The 16,288-nt window shown below is 32.8% G+C and overlaps 1 protein-coding gene across 3 annotated transcripts in view; it reads left to right on the forward strand.

Annotated features, from left to right (window-relative positions):
* Positions 1-16,288, forward strand: part of LOC136814264 (homeobox protein Meis1-like) — a 55,361-nt gene that overhangs the window by 12,591 nt on the left and 26,482 nt on the right. Inside the window, exons 1-2 of one of the 3 annotated variants that reach the window (XM_067070781.1) lie at positions 4,874-5,160; positions 14,027-14,217. In XM_067070781.1, coding sequence (XP_066926882.1) covers positions 5,107-5,160; positions 14,027-14,217 — 245 coding nt within the window. In that variant the 5' untranslated portion in view covers positions 4,874-5,106. Of the gene's footprint in view, positions 1-4,873; positions 5,161-11,128; positions 11,310-14,026; positions 14,218-16,288 lie in introns of those variants that run through there. The other 2 variants (XM_067070782.1, XM_067070783.1) reach the window with 2 other exon arrangements.

A 16,288-nucleotide genomic window follows, 5' to 3' on the forward strand; every position in this document is an offset into this window, starting at 1 on the left:
GTTTTGAGAAAGCCGATTTTCAGATTTTATCAATCATCACCATAAAAGTGCTTTAAAGTAGAATTTTAAGGGCCTGTCATTTTTGTTGGGGTCTATTCACGAAGATGAAAATGATTTTTTCATACCTACCATAAGTATAGGTATCTAAAAAGTATAGGTTTTATGACCTTAAATTCAATTGTGTAATTTCTAGGTCCAAAAAACCTGATTTTTTGAAGGGATTTTTGATAAAATTTTGAATAACTTCGAATTTTAAGATACTTTAGCATCTTTAAAATCCTTAAAATTTGGTATTTTATGAAAGAACATTTATAAGAGGTTGTAAAAAAGTGAAACATACCACATAAAATTAAATCTGGTAGTTATGAAAGCCAAAAATGCAACATTGTGGGTTTTAAGGGGTATGTGATTTTAAGGGGTATCCACTGGTACTTATGGGGATTGAAAATTAAAAATTGCTTTTAATTGGTGGGGTTTTAAAAACCCCTTTGTTTACAGAATCAGATGAGATTTGAAAATTTCAAAAAGGAATGATAACTTTCTGGGTAGTTTTCTTGCATGGAACGATCTTTAGCGGATTTTTCCGGTGCGCATAGAGGGACCCTTGTCTGGACTGGCGCTGCGAGGGTGTGAATATAAAAACTTTGTTTCACCACACCTACTCACTCACCCCGGTATGCTTTTATACTTTAAATGTACGTGCCGTTATTGATGTTATTCAAATTAAATTTGATAATTAATCCCACCAATTAATTGAAATTACGCACCCAAAATACAATACGTGCTTTTAATTTTCACTTTGATCTCTTCGTTTTTAAAACCACAAGAATGCAATCGTTTTTAGACTTCGCTATGTCTCAATGTGAACATTATTGGTCCCTCCGGCGCAAAAATAACATCTGAAAGGGTCAATTGTGTAAAAAAAGACCCACGGGCAATTTTCCTGCCTTTTTCCTATACCTCATTCAAAACCACTGGGATTGAATTTCGAAAATATCACGCTGAATAATCCTTGTCCAACTCTCATTTTATATTTGAACGAAATTATCTTTTAGTAAGTCTGCGGCCGCAGTCGCGGTAGGCGACCCGAAGGCTCCTCTACCTGAAGGTAGAGGAGGATATCACTCTTTCTCCCTGGATTGCTCCACTTACCCTTGATCGTTCTTTTGATTGCTGGTAAAGAAGTACTTCTAATCCTCCTGTGTCGAATATTCATCTATTGGGATTAATGAAGTGAAACTGTATGTAATTATCAAAACGGAAATACTTGTCAGAGCTTGTCTTTTACATTTATGGATTATGATGTGACAGCCAGACTATAAGTATTTCCATTCAAATGTCGGCCAGATCGAAGAAAAATGATTTATATATAGCTATCCCTTCATTAACCTGTTTTGCTCTGTATTAAATTTATAGTAAGAAAATCGCACATTGGCTTATCCATACCCAAAATAGATTGGGAAAAGGCTTTAAACATGTTAGGTTGTAGTTTTTAGACTAATTTTTCATCTTTGAAGAACTAGCTGAACAATTCTAAATTCACCCAGAAAATCTTTTCACCGTTATTGCTCGTGATACAAAACAAGATGAGTAATGCAATGGTTTAGATTCTTACAAGAGAGAGAATACTACTAAAAATATATTTTAAAGTAAAATGGCTGTGGAATTACCAACAAAGTTTATTTGATGTCAAAGAGGATGTGGTAACGAGGCAGCTTTATTGTGATTGGAAGTCCCTTAATGTACATTTTGTAGGAATTGCATAACGAGCCTTTTCCTTCTCTTTCTATTTCCACCTTTTCTACTTATGAAATACTTTAGAATGTCTTCCATAACGTATTTTCAACGTCCATTCAACGCCCTAGGCTCTTACTCTATAGCAATTGAAAAATGTTGTATTTTTTCGAAGGCGTTTGTGTCTGAAAATCCAGACAATTTAAATATTGCTTTAGCGTGTGCTGAAAATGAAATTGCTTATAAAATAAAGGAAGAATAACCAAGCTCAGCATTCTTTGTTGTCATTTTCATCTTCCTTTTCATTTTTCAATATTGAGAGCTTAGTGTTCGATGTGTAGGATTACTTTTGACGTTATGTGTATTTTTGATGTTCTTGCTTTTTTGGTAGACTTGTTCTATTTTCAACATTTTAATGAAGATTTTTATTTTCGTGTAAATCCATTTCATCATGAATATTCTTAACTTTTTTGGGAAAATCATCCTAAAATATTCTTACAGCATTCTTAGGATCCTAATTCAGACTAGATTTAACATTTAGTTACATACGTCTCAAGCATGAAATGGTATTTTTGTGAAAATAGTGAGCCTTTCTTGGGGGTAATTGACAGTTTATAATTGAAATTTCTCTAGAATGGTATTCTTAGCTTGAGTAGCAAAATTCCATGATGGTGATATTATTAGCATTATTCTTAATTTTTTGGCCATTTTCATTATGGACATTCTTATAAAGTGTATTCTTATAAAAAAAGTGTGTACGTTTTCCAATATAAGAATATTTTGAGGATTGTCTAAAAACCCAGCATTTTCCTTCAGTTGGGAATTAGAAAATTAGGAATCAGAAAGCCCAAAGAACCTGCTTTTTTTTTAAATAATGTCTTCCGTGAAATCTACTTTTCTTTAAATAATACCAGCTGACTTTCTCCACTTTGGAAGATCCAAATCCATCTTCCTGGAGTATCGAAATGTCTGATGGAATAGAATGGTTTTGATGACATTGTCAATCAATGGTTTTCTCATCAACGGCCTGGTGATGCATGGAGTCATCATTTATCAAACAAAGACATAAGACTAATTTTTGATTTATAATTTACGTCAATTTTCCTGCCTTTGCTGTCAATCTTTATTTCCAATTTTCGTCAAGACGAACTTGGTCAGGAAATTTATTTTTTCAATGAGACGAACTCTCGTGTGCCAGGATATTGATAATATTTTGTAGCTGTATGAATTATTAAAAAATAGACATCAAGTTTTTTTGCGTAAGCTTCTTTGACCGCCGGTGTAATCTTAGCGAACCTCAAAATTATCATGCATAATTTTTCTGACAGCATTTTCTTTGGCTACACGTTTTGTTTAAGGTGTTTAATCAAAGTGAGTGTTTCGCTTTTCTATCTACAGAATTATGATTCCATGCCTGATCTACACGCTTTTTTTTATAAGAATGGTTTTTTTTCATTTCATCATGGATATTCTTAACTTTTTGGTATTCTTGGGTTAAGATCGAAACTGGCAATCTACAGGTTAAAATGCATTAAAAATGGAATTCTTAGGTTCAGTTGCTAAATTCCATGATGGTGATATTCTTACCATATTCTTAATTTTTTGGCTATTTTCATCATGGACATTCTTATAAAGTGTATTCTTATTAAAAAAAAGCGTGTAGCCAACAATTTTAGGTTTGACATTTCACGATATTTCGCTCAAATCTTTTCGAATTTTCTTTTTGATATTTATTTCACTATGTATGCTATGTTATACAGTATGTGTTATGCCAAACATTGAAGAATCGTGTTTTAATTGAATGGACAAAAAAAGAAAAATCAAGACTTCTGAGTTTTAATGTTTATTACAGCTTTTTCAAAAACATATTGTTTCTCGTCAACATTTCGATCCATTTTTTCGATTCAATGCCGTCAAATAGCTTGTCCTTATTTGAGATCTTGATACGTTCGACTTTCTGACAGATATTGAAATAGTTATCTTTCCCAATGACGTTAGGATAGTGACGTATATATGCGTCATTCTTCAAGACGTAAATCCGATTTTTGACAGTTTGATGCCTCACAAGATACTTGAATGGAAAAATTAGTGTTTGTCACATGTCAAACTTTTTGTCAGAATTTCTACCACAATAATAAAATTTTACCCTTTTGTGTTTCGTTACTTAAGAGGAAAAGGAACAAAATTCAATGACTTGATGATTAAGCTGGTCTTTTTACCCTTTTCTCATTCGATTGTTCATGTTGTAAAACCTAGTCTTTGTGTTTATCACGATCCTAGTCGACACATAAGATTGTTAACCGTTCACCAAACGTTGTATGGACCTAACATGAATGTCATATGGACGTATTTAAACGTTGGATTGTATCTTATTCCACTTATCTACAGCGCATGCGTGTCTAATACCAAAACAATAGTCCTTGCAAATGATGTGTAATGGAGTAATGGAACTATTTTTACAACAGGATAATTATGAAAAACGCCGGCTTAAATTTGTTGGTAATTGATCGCTACTTCATTCAGAGTATGCCTACCTTTTAAAAAGCATTGCATAAAAAATTGGCAAATTTTAAGATCAGTGAAATTAATCTTTATCCTTAGAAATTTTATAAGATCAATACAGATTTCCTCTTAGGATTGAATCTACTTAAATAATGTTGTGTCTTTAAGTTTCCTTTATGAAAAGAACAGGGGGTTATTAAAGAATGTTATATTGTTACCTCTTCTCTTTTTCACTCGCATAAAACTCTTAATGAGAGCGTTTGATTTAATTAGAATTAGTGGTATTTTATTGACAGTTGATGGTTAGAATGCCGAGTTTTGTGGACAGAGACAGCGGGTAAAAGAGTATACGAGAGCGACTAAAAATTATTCCAGGCCTACGGCCATAAACAACAAAGTCGTTACAATTACTTTTAATAATTATTTTTTGTCCAATCTTGTTCCGGAAAAATAGTAGCAATAAATAAATTAAATTTATTCCCGGCTCGTTTGCGGCTAAGTATAGTATCATATTGTCCTATTTTTTAAAAGATGGCAGTTTAATTGACAAATGGTAAACAGTGCAGTCAGATATGTTATCTTGATCAAAAACGAAACTGCTTTTTTTATCTTCTAATTTTCTACTAACTTTCAGATAAACAAACATTCAAATTAAATATCTGTCTTGCTGCTTAAAGTTTGTGGAGATTTGAGTTTGGAGATTTTAATTCGTATTGGATACTCTTATTTGGCTTTACAAGTTGTTTTCTTGTTGGAATTCTTCTTCTCCTGACTTTGCTTTTTCCAGAAACTGACGGGCGTAAATTGACAATTTTTTTGGTTTTGAATATTCATTAAAGCCACTGATAAACTGACGTTTAACAAGACAAAATGGTTGTCAAAATGCTGAGTTGGAAAGCAAGTGATATCGCTAACAATAACATGGTAGGTGTTGCCTTTTTGTCAATTCGCCTTTTTCATATTTTTCACTTTTTTTGCGCTTAATCTATATTATTAGTATACTATCAGAATTTCTTTGAACAATCGGATCTGTATCCTCCGCTTAGAATCTCCTATTTAATACTTATTCCACTCAGCAATTTCTTTCCATAAAAGGTTTCATATATTACGTCACGAACATCAATTTTTACAAACCAAAGCTTGAGAACTCTGTAAGCAAAAATCAAACTTCAAGTCCAATATTTAAACCACATCTTTAAATGTTTTAATCTTAATGGTAAACCAAAGCTTTCGGAAATCAGGTTCGTTCATGTAAAAGATGAGCCACACTTGAAATACTTAGTTCAATAGCTCTTGTTTAGTTGATTGAAAGTACTCATCTAATTAAGCCTTTTCCAGCCTTTCCCCTTTTCAAACCTTTGAACCATTCTGCCTTTGACAACTGCCTTGAGTGATACTAGGCCTACTTTCTACTTGCATCAAAACTATCTAATTTCTTCATAAATTCTAGATATATTTCTACGCGTAACATCTTACTAAGTTTAGAAAGTCAAGCCTTTTAAAACCTTAGGTCTCTCTGCCTTTTCAAGACTACTGCCTTAGACTGATGACTTACTTTTGACTTGCTAACATCTTTATAAAACACTATAGTAGTCTACACGCTTAAAGTAGAAGAAATTGACACGCTGTCAACATTTTGTCACTTCTGTCGGTGAAAGAAGGATTTTTGTCAAAAAGTTTGATGATAAGTTATCAACAAGTGAAGATTTATTACGGATTAACGTTCAAAATGCGGTAGTTTATTGATTTTTATAATGTGGCTGAAAACATATTAACCAGTAATAGAAAGGTTTAGTCTCTTGAGGAAATGAATTTTTCGATTTAATCCTTCAGTTGTGAGCATATCGAATCTTAGATATAGCATATCAGCAGAGCTGTATAAAATATAAGCGCCTTTTTTAAAAGGTTGTCCATGTTACCTTCCAATATTTTACCTACGGGAACTAATATCGTAACCATTAAATTGTGTAGTATACCTGTTCTCATGGTCATACTTTTGACCAAACCTGTGTATGACCCAATTCAAAATTCGCAGGGTGGCGCTGATAATGGGCTTTGCAGTTTATCGGATAGTTCTTTAGATGTTAAAACCATACTGTACTCTAGTCTGGGAACAGAACATATGAACGATCGCAATGCTCAGTGATTCAGCATTCGCTCGCTCACTTCAAAGAATTTCTAAACGGTGGAGTAATATTCTAATTATAAATAAAAGTATTCTATAGTTATTGTGCTCGAAGTGCCTCTATTTACGGTTAAAGGAAAAGAAAATTAGCGGGCTCTTTTGACAAGTACCACATAGTAATCTGAAAATTGTAATTAATGTATTTTTGTATACTACATCTACTACTTAGCTTTGGTTTCGCTTAAAGTAACGATCTCGTTGGCGCTCTGTGGCGACGCCAACTAGCCTGATTTTTTTATGAATTTAATTGCCGAATTCCATTATCATATTATTGCCATGAATGCCTTACATGAAGACTTTATCATTCATACTTATCAACCCTTGCGCTTAAATAACTAAGAGGGTTTCATCGAGAAGGATGTTTGGGCGTGACTATGTTAAAGAAAATCTATGTGGTGGCTGATTCAAGCTAACCTTACGTAAATGTCGATAAATGTCTAAATTCACGGCATCGAAGCTAATCTTTTTGACTTAGTCAAACTCCCCTTTTGATGCTACGGCCCATAGGATTATTTACAGTCAAAACAAACATTAATGATTTTAGTCCCTTTTATCTCTCACTACTGCAATACTATGTTCGGAAGGGCTTTAAGAAAACACCGTAAAATACTGTAGCGTGCATCACCCGGCTTTTAACACTCCACAAATTTCAAAAAGATATTTATTTTAATTTTTACAAAAATGTCACGCGCGCTTAAAAAAGTACAAAGAAGGCTCATTTAATAAAGAAATCAAAACAAGAAAACGTCAAAATTCACTTTTTGGCAAATTAGGTGTCAATTCCTACACTGTAAGATCCGAATTACATTTTTCTCCTCATGTTACCTTACACTTTTGTGTTTCAGTTTTTATTGTGTTCCTTAAGACTAAAAAGTTTGACTTTAAACTAAAAAGTAAACATGAAATAAGATCACTCTCGTTTTGCGAGGTCAGTCTCCCGAGTCTTTATAGTTAGAATGTAAAGTACGTTTAAGCCCGGGGGGGTACTAGGGCAAGATGGGTTACGGGGATGATCCGCTGGTCAGGGTACCTTTTTTAACCTCCACGAGTCCCAGGTAGGGGGTGGCAAAACACCAAAATAGAAAAATCAGTCCCTCGTAGGGTGCCTATTTTTGGAAAATTTGGGGAAAAAGTAGAAAATTTCAGGGTCCTTTTTTCGCAAATTTCGAGTCCCACGTAGGGTCCATTTTTCGAACCTCAGCGGAGCACCCCCGTTGGTCGACAAGGGTAGTACCCCCCCGGGCGTTTAAGAACGAACCAAAATAGCTACCCGATATGGCTACATATAGCATGAGTAGCCACGAGTAGTCTATTTCTAATACATCCGGTATGTACAACCAAACTAAGATTGACCAGCTATCCATCCATGCTACAGCTACAATCAGGGACAAAATACTTAACACAAAAGGGAAATTCAACGGGGTGTTTTGAAACCACAATCGATTTGTAAGTGCTCTAAAGTAGGTTCGAAGGGTAGAGTTTTAACTCGGAGTTTTAACGCTTAAGACTTAGGAGCTTTGTGAGGAAAGTTTAAAAATGGTCCAGTAGGCCTTGAAATATAGCCTAGAAACACATAAATCCCTCCCAGATCGAAATAATCGATGAAATCAAGTTGAGGGCCTGAAATTGACATTCTCGCTCGAACTTCAATTTTCGAAAAATGGTAAATTAGCCAAAAGTGCAAATATATTATGGCACGGATTGTAGTGCTGAATTACACACTTTTTCATAAGAAAAATTAAATCTTAGTTGAGGCTCGGCTTATTTTCTTATTTTTTGACACTTTGAGCCTTGAATTTGTTCATGTCTTGTTCTTATTCTTGGAGAAAAATCGAGATATTTTAGGTTTTTTCACCTTATTTACACTATTTTGACCCTGAAATTACTTGAAATTCAGCTCAGGCTTAGCATTGTTCATCTTAAACTGTTGTGATGTGTTGGTGATATTTCAGAAATGGCTTAGATAATACTTAGGTTCAGTTACCTAGGTACCTAGAACAAACGTTTTTATTTACCTACTTTTTTGATTTTATTTTTCGGAATCATAAAATCTGTCATCGATGTAAATTATACAAAGTATAAAATGACAGAACAATTAATACATCATGAATAACAAGACACAAAAATATATAATATTTAAACTATGTATGAAATAGGTCAAAAAAAATTCGAGTATAGTTCCTCGGTGGGTAGAAACATTTTTTACCGATTTTTTTAGTATATACCATAAACTCCCGGCATGCACTTGATGGCTAGCGGGACACTGTTTTGAAATTTATACTCGTCAAGTTATTTCTTATAAATAATTTTTCTAACAAAACAAGTTGGTCAAGAAGATTAAATTTTTTCAAATGAGGCAAAAATTCACAATGTTGATACTGCAACAAAATTTCTTAAAATCTTTAAAAATCCTCTTTACATTTGCTAAGTCGTATAAATTTCTAACTTGCTATTTTATTAATCTCTAGTCAAGTTAACGAGCCTGTCTCTAGCTTAAGGTCCTTTCTCTCTATATATCTTTTTCTTGAAGATATCAATATTGTTTCAAGAAGTTTTCTCAGCGGAAATAATGTTTTACTGTATCTAATTTGTTAAGCTCAGGGTTCTTAAGATGTCTTAAAAAAGGTGGAATACGAATTCTAAGGCTTCACTGACGCTGAAAAAGAATGATTTCGCACCCCTCTATCATAAGACACAAAGCTCTATTGTTTTGTATGGAGACATCTTATACGACAAGTATCCATGCTTAGACAGGCTTAAACATCAGTTATTCAATCTTAACGTTTTTTTTTGCTCTCTCTATGCTTCTGTTTCATTTTTTAAGAATTTGAAACATTATTCTGAAAACAATTTTTCATTTATGAAATGTTATGATGTATATGAGTTTTACTGATTCTTAAAAAATGTCATTATATATTGCCCTAGTTTAGAATCTGGAGGACTGACCCATTCTTACCCATTCTTTATCTTTACCCAGGTTAAATTTTCCCCAGCCTATTCACACTGATTTCAGCTTGAAGATGACTCAGTTTTAAGCCCTTTTAATGTAATTTTAATGGATCATTTCTGTGAATGCTGTTCTAACGCCTGGGAATACAACAAATTTGACACTTTTGTAGATACATTCCAAAGATTTCACACCTGACAACAAAATCACTTGAATCTAAATTGCAAAATTCCTTGAAAATTGAACAATAGCCAATTGGGTCAATAATGTTTAAAAACCTAAAGGTATCCTAATTGCTTAATGTCTATAGATAATCGTTAATCTCAATCTCACCCAAATATTTCTTTCAATTTTCAAGCTAAAAATTTGTCTCGTTCACTGATTAAACATCTTGATCTGTATCTGGCAAAATTGCTTTTGATAATTTCTAGCTTGAATCAAGCTTTATCAGGCGTAATCAATTCCTCAAATCAATTTGACTAATTCTATAAAACGCACAAACATTTAAATGTTTGCTAATTACAAAAACATGGTCGCAGACATTGACATTAAAAAATATGTTTGTTATTTGTGTTTTTGTGTGTATATTCTTTATGGATTTGCTTTAGAGAAATGTCATTTTCTTCTATTTGTGTTCTTCTATTTAGTTTTATTTTTGTCTTTGTTGTGTTCTATGAATTTCAATTAATATTTTGGGAATTTATCTCTCTAATGAAATTTTCCAGATAAACATTTATTATTCCCACAAGCTAGAAAACTTGACCCTGGTATATATAAAGGCCTAGTTATAACAATCTTCCTAAAACTTGCGAGTAAATTCTTAAGGTTTGACACTTTCAAAGCTGTAATAAGTGTCCGGCTTAAAGGATTATGTCTGGGGTTAGGTTACCATGACAACTTGGACGGGTTTTTTTTTGAATCAGTGTAAATCAGTTTCATATGTGTCGAATTTAGTATTCAAATTTCTTTTGACCTTTAAAGTAAAAGAGTTGTTTCTTTTTGTTTTTAATACAAAACTTATCATGGTTTAAAACAATATTTAATTGGAAATCGTGGGCTAGATTGCTTTTGAACCATTGAATTTGTACGAACTTAAGGTTCACAGTCCCGTATTAATTTCGAAAAACTAGAAGGATGTTCATGAGTTAAGATCTGCTTATAAGAATATTTCTTACAAAGGATAATACGTTATTTTTTTCGCGTGATAAGTAGGTGTTGACATTTTTCTTATTTCTATTGATACTGAGAATTAATTCTATTTTTAATGTTTCTTTGTTCGGCTATTGTTATCTAAACAATGCTCTATTGTCTTTTGTCATTATTTGTCATCGTGATAATTTATTACCAAAAAAATAGTTGACGAAAGGGGGGGGTTTACTTTTTAAACTTTATATTTTTTGCCAGTGATTTTTAGTGTTCTCTTTTATAATTTTTTTTTTGAATAAAATGAAATTTAAACTGACTAAACAAAAAATAAGGTCATCTATAGTAAACAAAATAGTCATGGATGAAAAAAACTCTTAAATTTCATATCGGTTTTGTTACAAGCGTCCATTCTATGTTCATATCACATTCAGAATGGACCATGTATCGAAAAGATTAGTAACAAATAAGAAAAAAGAATAAAAAACAATAAAATAAGTTCAAAAAAACAAGAGTTCTTATTTCGAAACGTTTTTTTTTGTCATTGTTTCTCATTGTTGTTGTTTTTCTGACAAATGCTTTATCATTTTTAATAACTTCTCTTTTTTTAGATAAGAAAAAGGGGGGGAAATTTATAGCAGTGATAGCACAATCTTTATCAGGGGGAATTAAAGTCAAGTCAAAGGGTTGTCTTCGCTTTCAATTAATTTTTTCTCTGCATGCCAAAGCCATCAGTCGACTGTCAACTCGACCTGTCAACAACTGGCGGACATAAACTAATCTTAAATGGACGTTAGGGTAATATGTTATTTCATTTTTTTTTAAACTCCATAAAAATTTTGTTTGATTGTTTGATTCTTTTCATTTTTTTTTTACTTTCTGGGAGGAAATATTTCTGCTTTGATGAATGTGTACCAGGCGAAATTTTTCAAAAATATTGATAAAAATTTTCCTGCTAAGATTTTTGTTTTGAAATATTGTTTCCTTCTTGCGCTGTACTTTTTCAATATGTATGTATTGTCTTCCATAAGTATATAATATTTATTAGTCTTAGATGGCTGTCACATTTCGACAGGTTTAATTGACGCTTCAGTGAAATATAACTATATACAAGCTTTCTATATGACTTGTTGTAAATTCACTCACTTTAGAAACGTTATAGTATATTATATAGCTAAGAGTGAGGGGTATCACTCAGTTGTTGATGTTCTTAAAATTTCGCTTTTTTTAAGAGTAGTAAAACTATGTTTAAAATCTAATTATTATTTACTATTTATTAATATCACAAATTTTAAAATTTTAATTGTTTTGTGTTTTAGCTTCGAAAATTTTCGATTGAAAAATCAACTCCATTGTTAAGGGTTCTGTTAAGATTTTCTTAAATTAATCTTTCAGATTTATGAAACTTTAAATTTTTGAACCTTTTAAATCATATACAATACTCTATCTTGAATCTAAGACCTATATTCTGAAGTAGTTAGTACCTTAGTCGTTTTAAATTGACATTGAATATTTTCTTTAACTTAAAATATTTGCACCGTAAAATTCACTTCAGTTCGAATAAGTGTTGATCCATCCAGTCTAGGGAAAGAATTTTACATTTAAGTGTTCAGCCTTCTAAAAAGCTACCATTTTCAGAAATCTGGTCTTAAAAGTTCTAAATGTATAATTAATCTGTTTGTTTTTCAATTTGAAAGGCGAAACCTAGGCTTGTAAGAAAATCTACAAAGATTCTTTAACATAAAAATCACATGGTTGTTTTGAAAGGACTTTTTTTCTTAGCCCTGCAACATCAACACGCTTAACATTCTAACCTTTTTACTTGATCGTGTTATTATGTTGTATTGTTCTTAACGTATTTCGAGAAAAAAAATTCACAGTAACGCCTTTTACCGCTCTTTTTTTCTTCTAAAACTTGTTACCTAATTTCTATCGGAAGTTTCGAGTACAATTTGCTAGAGATTTACACCTTTAAAGCCCTAAAGTCCCCAATAATGAAGTGTTTTTCTAGTAGATTTATAACGAATTTTGCACGTAGCTATTTTGCATGAAATTTTATATCCTTTCAAAATTTGGGACTTCATTCTTGATCACAAAAAATAATGTGTAACACAATAGAGGTCCAAACTTTTTCATTACAACCCTGTCTCACAGCCCCGGTGGAACTTTTCCCCACAGTGGGGATAAAAATTTCTATCGAAATTCCAATGGGTATAGAGTTTCTTTTGTTTCCGACCTTAAAATATTCACTAAGGATGGTTTTTAACAGCAAACCTTTTCATTGAATCACAAATGGGGATGAAATCAAAGTCAATTTCTCAATGGAGCTGAAATTGTAGGGTACTCTGTCCACCGGGGAAAAAATTTTTGCCAAATTTCTCAGTGGGACTGGGGTACCAGCGGTTGTATAGGGGTGTTTTATAGAATTTAGCCAATTTTAAATATACCAACTCTTACTTTAGTTTACATTCTAAAAATCGAGATTCTTCAACAACTTTTTATTTCTTGAAAGTCCAAGTATCAATTTTTTATTTTCATACTTGATTTCGGTGGATGAATATTCCCTGATAAAAAACGAAATGAAAAAAATTCATAAGAGCTACACTACAGACATTGATTATATTTATTTCAAATAAGTAATAATTACTAAAATCCAGCTCTTGAAGGTTTAGCCCGTCTTTTCACTAAACTCCAAAGGACGTTGATGTGCTCCCATTCCAATAATACACTGGTCTTAATTCGATCTGCACTGCGGCAAGAATATGATAAATGCGTGCAATATCTTAAAGATTTATTAAGCTGAAGCTTCTTGACGTGGACTTATTGGTTTAATTAAAGTGTATATTTTAGACGTGGATTTTCTCGATCTCGAAAATGGAAATAGAATCTTTGTGAATTTCAAAGAAAATGAATTTTTCGAAATTGCACTTCAAAATTTCCCTTCCTGAGCAAATGCCCTGTATCAGGATTCTCGTTACGAGTTTTCAAAACGAAATAATTGATTAAATTCTTTCCTGCTAAATTACAACTATTATATCCGGTGTATCTGTAATGATTTGTGACCTGTAACCTGTAACATGTGACCTGTAACCTGCACTTTCCAATTATATCAATAATCAATAATCTATATATCGGACGGAGGATCGAGATAAAAATACCATTAGATGCTAGAAATTTCCAACATGTTTCGGCCAGGGCCGTTTTCAAGGTATATTTCTAGCTAAAAAAATTCAAATTTTTTGACGTCAAATAAACGCTTTTTTGTGACGTATATTTATGAGCCGTCTGTAAGTGATCTGGAAAAAATGGACGTGTAAACACAGACTTAAGGCGCTATCAAATTGAGTTCTTGGTTTAAATCCTTGGGTTTTAAGGTTTTTAGTTTGTTGATCCAAATGTTCTCTCGTGATAGAATGGTGTTTTTCAGCTGGCTTTCATTTCCTTCGATAATGTTTTTCAGCTGGCTTTCATTTCCTTCGATAATCAATAATCTATATTCAATCCTTTATTTCCAGGTGCCTGGAACATACACATCACATTATGATGGCTTACAATCAGTTGATGGTGCTAGCCCCCAGATCCCTCCACCAGAATGTGATGATCGAACCAATACATTACCAGTCTTTCCTGGCCACAGAGAGGCAATGCACCAAACGCAAGAAGAACTTGACGCCATTTTGAAGAAAGATAAAGATGAACTGTACAAGTAAGTAATCAATACACGGGTTGCAAAATCATATCAATGCAGTCAAAACATGTGATTATTCGAAAAAGTCCACGTGATTTTATTCCCATGTTACTTGCGAACCAATCAGAAATAAATGTCATGTAACAAGCACATAAGAATTTCGAGTAAAAAGGTGATTTGTTTTCAGACTTTAATTTTGCAACCTGTGTATTAACGTTTTTTCAATGTCCATGTAACGCTCATGACTTCTATACTGAGTTTATACTGAGTGACATATCAGTGAAATAAGAAAATCTATCGCCATGCTTCTTTGGCATCTCTGGGATTTGAGCACAGTCCATTGAGATACCAGGCTGTTATCGAAGCCTCCTCCATAGCTATCGCCAGAAAGTTAGTGATAGCCTTATCTAAAGGGTGAATAAATGTACCTTAGTACCCTTTGAGCTTAGTAAAGCTGATCATTTCTAAAGTGCACAATATCATCTTTCGAATGTTTGATTAATGATTCTCCTGGAATCTTTCTCTGTCCCATATCATTGATATCCTCTACTCTCTTTTATCTTCTATTGAATTTTTACCTCTACTACTTCTAAATTCGATTGCCCAAGACTTTTAAAATGACAACCGATGGCTGGCTATCACACAATTTTGTCGGTTGTCTAGGTTAGTTAGGTTTGTGGAGTAAATGTGCGGTAAAAACACTTTCGCATTGAAACTTGCGAAAAACCACTTATTGAATGCAATTGAGGGTTTTTATTACCTGTGAATGCGTCAATCAGTGTCTACTAAAAAGTCGATCTTCGCTTTCTCCTGGGGTAAAGTGTTAGTATCATTCGTATTTATTTATAAAATTCATAACAATTATAAAAATGATTTCATAAAATTAAATTTTTATAAAATCACCTTGGTTAGGTCCTTTCAATTTGAGTGCCTATATTTAAACATTCCAGAAAATCTAGGAAAATACTTGAGATAGCATCGCTCTTATGCGCTTCCTGTGAAGTCAGTCGTTTGAGAGATAATGTGCACCATTAAAAACCAAAAAATGCGATGTTGTGCCCACGTAAAATATAATTCTCATGTTGTGCCATTTCGTTCCTCTATAAGAACATGGTCATGTTAAGTTTTGATGCTCTCTGGTTTGACTATTCGAAACGATCCATATTCGATAATATTGAAAGTCACTGTCGATAAGAAACTCTCGTAAACGGCGCTCTACTATTGGAAACGCTCCCTTATTGTTGAAAACCCAATTCTCCTTGAAAATTGAATTAGAGAGCGTTGACTGTTTGCTACATTGAACATAAGTGTTGTCATGATTACGAACAGATTACTTCGACATGCGCTGAGCTCATTTTGCGAAAATTATATACAAAATTGACTATTCAATTGCTAGTTTCGAGAATTTTATGCATCAATATTGTAAGTTATAATCCGAGAAACGTATTACCTTATTGGAACTAATTTTCGCGGGTTTTAATTTTAGCGTTTTTCGCGGTTTTTCGTCAAAATCGCGAAAATTTGATCCCGCGAAAAATTTTGAGAGTTGAAAACCGCGAAAATTAATTCCCGCGAAATACAATTTTTTTCCAATTTTATCGAAAAATTTGAAAAATCCCTAGGAAAATGAAAGAAATTTGTCCAAAAAAGGGCAAAACCGCGAATATTAAAACCCGCGAAAATTCCAGAATGGAAAAAACCGCGAAAATTAAAACCCGCGAAATGCTATTTTTCGGATTTTTTTTTTCGACCGCGAAAATTAGTTCCCGCGAAAATTAGTTCCAATAAAGACTTGACTCTCTATTGTTCTTATTCCAAGGGCATTTATCCCGGGCAAAAAACTGTTAAACGGTTTCATCTATTTAAAAACCTATTGTCGGGTTAGCGTTATTGTAGAATATACTCAGCCACTTCTGACATTTTTAAGTCTATTCTAAATTTGTTCTTAGGTGTTGACTAGAATATATTCTTATGTTCCTATAAGAGTATAAGAATAAAATATTATCAAAAAGCGTAAAACCAGACTACGGTCGTTAAATTTCTATTTATAAGATTTGTTTGTTTACCTTATAATGACCATTTGATTAAA

Source organism: Clytia hemisphaerica, unplaced genomic scaffold (assembly GCF_902728285.1).
Source record: "Clytia hemisphaerica strain Z4C2 unplaced genomic scaffold, Clytia hemisphaerica genome assembly, whole genome shotgun sequence".
Classification (NCBI taxonomy): Eukaryota; Metazoa; Cnidaria; class Hydrozoa; order Leptothecata; family Clytiidae; genus Clytia; species Clytia hemisphaerica.